The sequence below is a fragment of the Nerophis ophidion genome, linkage group LG23 (genome assembly GCF_033978795.1).
Source record: "Nerophis ophidion isolate RoL-2023_Sa linkage group LG23, RoL_Noph_v1.0, whole genome shotgun sequence".
NCBI lineage: Eukaryota > Metazoa > Chordata > Actinopteri > Syngnathiformes > Syngnathidae > Nerophis > Nerophis ophidion.
Window position 1 is genome coordinate 33,545,157 of NC_084633.1, and position 5,337 is coordinate 33,550,493.

Below are 5,337 nucleotides of genomic sequence, written 5' to 3' on the forward strand. Positions count from 1 at the left end.
TATCGCATCGATATTTCTTCACTTAAAGGGGAACTACACTTTTTGGGGAAATTTGCCTAACGTTCACAATCGTTATGAAAGACATGACGACAAATATATTTACTTTTAATGTATTCTTAATACTGAACTGGCAATCAAAAGCCCTTAAAAAAACCATCCAAACACCTATATGTCAAAGTCAAGGCCTGCGGGCCAGAACCGGCCCGCAAATGAAATATCTACTCACGTCAATCAATGTTCCAACACAGATCGCCAACACACTCTTCAGAGCAGACATCGAGGCAAAGGGATCCAAAATTGCGGGAGACATTTTCTTTCATAATATTTTCCGCGGTTCAGAAAATATTGACTTTGATTGTGCAGAATCCTTAAAAATTGTTACAAATGAGGCAGTCCCGAGACAACGATATGAAGGATATCTGCTTCCGGGTTTACTTCCGTAAACACTGCAGGATGTGCGACTGGGGTGTGGCGGGACTTTGCTAAGGTAAGAGTGAAAACGTGGAGTGGAGTTTCAGTATAGTAATGCGGGCGTTAATGATGGAACCATGTCCTGGTTCCCCAACCATGATGAATTAATTTGAAAAAGTACAATATGAGGCACATTCGCCCACAAAGTGCAGTTCCCCTTTAAGTGAGTAAATACAGATACGATAAAGATCCTTCCATTGGTATCGGTGTAGTTGATACTTGTATCGACCCCCCCTTATTTCCATCCATTCATCCATCCATGTTCCATCCATCCATCCATCCATCCATTTTCTACCGCTTATTCCCTTTCGGGGTCGCGGGGGGCGCTGGCGCCTATCTCAGCTACAATCGGGCGGAAGGCGGGGTACACCCTGGACAAGTCGCCACCTCATCGCAGGGCCAACACAGATAGACAGACAACATTCACACTCACATTCACACACTAGGGCCAATTTAGTGTTGCCAATCAACCTATCCCCAGGTGCATGTCTTTGGAAGTGGGAGGAAGCCGGAGTACCCGGAGGGAACCCACGCATTCACGGGGAGAACATGCAAACTCCACACAGAAAGATCCCGAGCCTGGATTTGAACCCAGGACTGCAGGACCTTCGTATTGTGAGGCAGACGCACTAACCCCTCTGCCACCGTGAAGCCCCGAGGTTATATTATTAGTTGTTTAAACTCATATGATTTCATATTCATATGGATTTTTTCAGCAATTTTTTTGTAAAAAATAAAATAAAATAAAATAAAAAAATCACCCCTAACGGCGCTAATGCTCATGAGTGACGGATTTTCATAACAATTTAAAAAATTTAAGACAAAATATTAAAAATCATAAAAAAGATCTCCAACAGGGGCCGCAGAGGTACTGCAGTGGGGGGGTCGTGAAAGTTTTGGTTGATCTGACTTTTTTTTTTTAAACTTCTTTTTAGGGCTGTCAAATGAGGATTTTTAAAAATCAGATTACCGGTAAAATTAACGCTGTCAAATAACACTGGAACTAATCCGTCACTGGGGATGTACTAACTCATGTTCACGTCATAATTTTTCAAGTTGTCATAATCATAAAGAAAAAATAAAAGACAACATCGCTCAGTGAAATTGAAAAGATTTCAAGTAAAAAAGGACTCCATGGCAACCCAGCACTCGCTTATTTTTACATGTTGCTCTTTTTATTGTGTCATTTGCTTGTAACGCTCACAAAATAAAAAAATAAAAAATCTTTTTCCCCACACTAAATAAATAAGTTAATACACATATTGAACTTGATACCTGTATCAGGGGTGTCAAACTCAGTTTAGATCTGGGGCACGTGGAGAAAAATCTACTTCCAAGTGGGCCGGATTGCTAAATCACGTCACGATAACTTAAAAACAAAGACAACTTCAGATTGTTTTCTTTGTTTAAAAATAGAATAAGCACCTTCTGAAAATGCACAAATCATAATGTTTTTTTTTTTTTTACACTTACATGTTGTGGTTAATAGTATTCTATCTTTATTTGTCGTTATTTCCACTTTCTGAATAAATGATGTGATAATGTTCATCTGTAAACTCGTTGGTGTTCATTTTCAATCCATCAAGATAAGAAAATTATATCAAGATCAAAATACAGCATGTTATTGTCCTCGATTGGTGTACTAACATCATGTGTTTTGTTTTATGGTTTTTGTTACATATGGTGCATCATCTACAAAGATACAAAGAATTGTTATTGGGACATCTCGTGGACACATTTAGAACTGCAGTTTATGTCATTCAAAAATTTCGGCTCATTTTTATACTGAGCAAATTCATCTCGAGGGCCAGATAAAACCTGTTCGTGGGTCTGATGCGGCCCGCGGGCCTTACGTTTGACACCCCTGGTCTACAAGGTTCCTAAGCTGAAGATGACTCATTTGAGTAAGGTAACTAAAATAACAATAACAATAGCACTCTTAATTAAAGACGAACTCAAAAAAATTATTGAATTGTTTAAGATTTCCAGTAAAAAGGACTGATATTGGCAAGCCTGCACTTCCTTGGTATCAGATCGATATCAACATTTGCAGTATCACCCACGAGCTAGTTACAGTATTGTAGGTACAATAGAATACAGTACAGGGCTGGGCAGTTGATTCCAATATTGCCTGTATCTATAGGCTTGTGTCAGTATGGGATCCATTTTTTTCAGTGTTCTTGTTTTCACATAAATCTGCGATTTGTTGTGCTTTGTGTATTGTAACATTTATCTTTACTAAAATCCCAAAAGTTATGGTATCAACAATTAATATCTAATCCATACCATGAGGCAGTATTGCCCAACCCTACAATAAATGGACCCTTGTTTACTTCTTCCATACAAGTAGATTCACTAACGCAGGGATTTTGAAACGGTGGTACTTGGGCTCCATCTAGTGGTAAGCCAAAGAATCACTTGATTCAAGTACAGTGTTTTATTTTCCTATATTGGAACACAGTGTTACTGTTCAAACTGTGTGTAATGTGACAGAGGCCAAAAATGTGTAATATACTTGTTAAATACAACCTCTGCCTGGTTTTTAACGGATACTTAGGCCTACTTTACTTTACTGTTGGTCATTATGGTGGTACTTGCTGAAAAAAGTGAAAAAAAAAAACAACTAACTAATTTATTGTGACCACTGCATCAATCTAACATTGACGGACAGTGCAATTAGGAAACCGCACCCTCACCTGCACACAGTCAATATGTACCTCATCCATCTGAATTACCTTTTAACTCCGCCCATAAATACAAAAACACACAATGGGAGGATTAAAGTTCACTCAGAAGCTTCAACCACATTGAAGCAACTGTCTGGAAGCTTCTCACTGGTTGTCTCCTGGGTCTGCAGGTTCCGATGGCGCCCCCCTGTGGTCGAAGAGGAGAACAAACAGCTTGTTATGACACCAATCCACTCAGAAAAGGAATGAAATGGAAGTGAAGATACAAAAAAAAAAAAAAAAAAACACATCACCATATTTGCTAGTACTGGTTTTGCTTTGAAATATTGTCCTTCCGAACGTATATGATTGTTGTTTTTTATAATTAGGTAAAAACTATGGAGTTTTTATGTGCATATCAATTGTTGAAGTGGTATTTGCAACTCCGGTAGGAAGTGAAATGCTTGAATGTCCAGGCTGAGTGGAGTGTGTGGATGCTGGAACTGTTCGAATCAGTCGAGAAATGCAGGAAAAGGAGAGGTTTGTATATTGCCCATTCATTTTCAATGGGGGGGGAAATTCTTGGTAATTCCAGATAATCAGGGAATTTTCAGAACAAGGAAACATGATGGCTTGAATGTCCAGGGTGAGTGGAGTGTGTGGATGTTGGAACGGTTGAAATCGGATAAGGAATGTGAGATATGGAGTTGGTTCTGTGTTTCACGTTCATTGTCAATAGGGAGAAAATGACTGGAAATTCAGGGAACACCGGGAATTTGGGGAAAGGGAAAACATGTTTTGTGTTTGAAATTTGGGAAGAGTAGTGTGGGTGGATTGGTGTAAAGGTCACAATTGTGTTTTTTAAAAATGCTAAAGATTTTAAGAAATTCATTTGAATTTGAATTTCCTGGAAATTTTGGATTTTCTCATAAAACAGGCATATTAAAAAAATATTGATCCTTGCATAATTGTCCTCGATGATATGAATGGGTCGGTGTTGGATATTTAGTTGTAAAATGATGACGTAGTAACGGTTTGAAATGAGAATGGCTATTCGGGAATTTTGGGCAAACCGGAATTTTGTACGAAAATAAAAATGGTAATTTTGTTGTCCCAACTAAGAGGAATGTTTTGAAGGTGCAATGGTCAAAAACGGTTGAAAAATGTGGACTGTGAAAACTTTCCAGCAAGAGTTAAAAATAGCGTTTTGGAAAACAAGGAATTCTGGGAATTTCTGGAATGTTTTTAAACTTGGAAAATGATAGTTTGATTTTCTAAAGTGAGAGGAAGGGGTTGAGAGTAGAACGGTTCCAATCGGGTGAGAAATGTGGGAATTGTGCAAGTTCTAAAAATGTGTGTGTGTATATATATATATATATATATATATATATATATATATATATATATACACATACATACATATATACATACATACTTACTTAGATAAATACATATTATATATTTATGTATATACATATAAATGTGTGTGTACATATATATATATACATACACACTATTGTAGAAATATACAAATATACACGTATATACATACATACATACATATAAATAAAGTGTGCGTGCGTATATATATATATATATATATATATATATATATATATATATATATATATATATATATATATATATGAATGAATGAATGAATGAATGGTTTATTTTCAGCCATGCAACAAAACAAAATAATGACATAAAATACAAAAGAATATATATATACACACATATAAACACATTTTTATACAAACACACACACGCACACACAGACACAAACAATATAGTAATTATGGGCCAACTGCTTAGCATGTTAGCACTCAAATCTTCATTTGAAGGTTATGTTACTTTTAGCATTTGAGCATATAACATTGAGATTTAGACATTCCAATGTTATTTTTTATTTTTAACTGAATTGCTAATATAGCAAACTAATTAATGTAGGTAAACACACTTAATTAATTCATGTCAATTATTTTAGCCAGAATGCAATGTTGGAATAGGCTATAGTAAATCATCATTCTCAGAGACGGAAAGTAAAATACCGTAACGTAAATTTTGCTGACATAGCACTTCTCATGGAGAGAGCTCACAATGTGCTTCACGTTTTTAAAATACAAACTAGTACAATCAAAGCAGACATTCAGCATGATGTTACAACAGGAAGTTTGCTCAATAAATTGGTAAATATCAT

The 5,337-nt window shown here is 36.3% G+C and overlaps 1 protein-coding gene across 1 annotated transcript in view; it reads right to left on the reverse strand.

The window, feature by feature from the left end:
* Window positions 1-1,624: 1,624 nt before the first annotated feature.
* prrg2 (proline rich Gla (G-carboxyglutamic acid) 2) overlaps window positions 1,625-5,337 on the reverse strand; it is a 26,383-nt gene continuing 22,670 nt past the window's right edge. Inside the window, exon 7 of the mRNA XM_061884230.1 lies at window positions 1,625-3,345. Coding sequence (XP_061740214.1) covers window positions 3,303-3,345 — 43 coding nt within the window. The 3' untranslated portion in view covers window positions 1,625-3,302. The remainder of the gene's footprint in view (window positions 3,346-5,337) is intronic.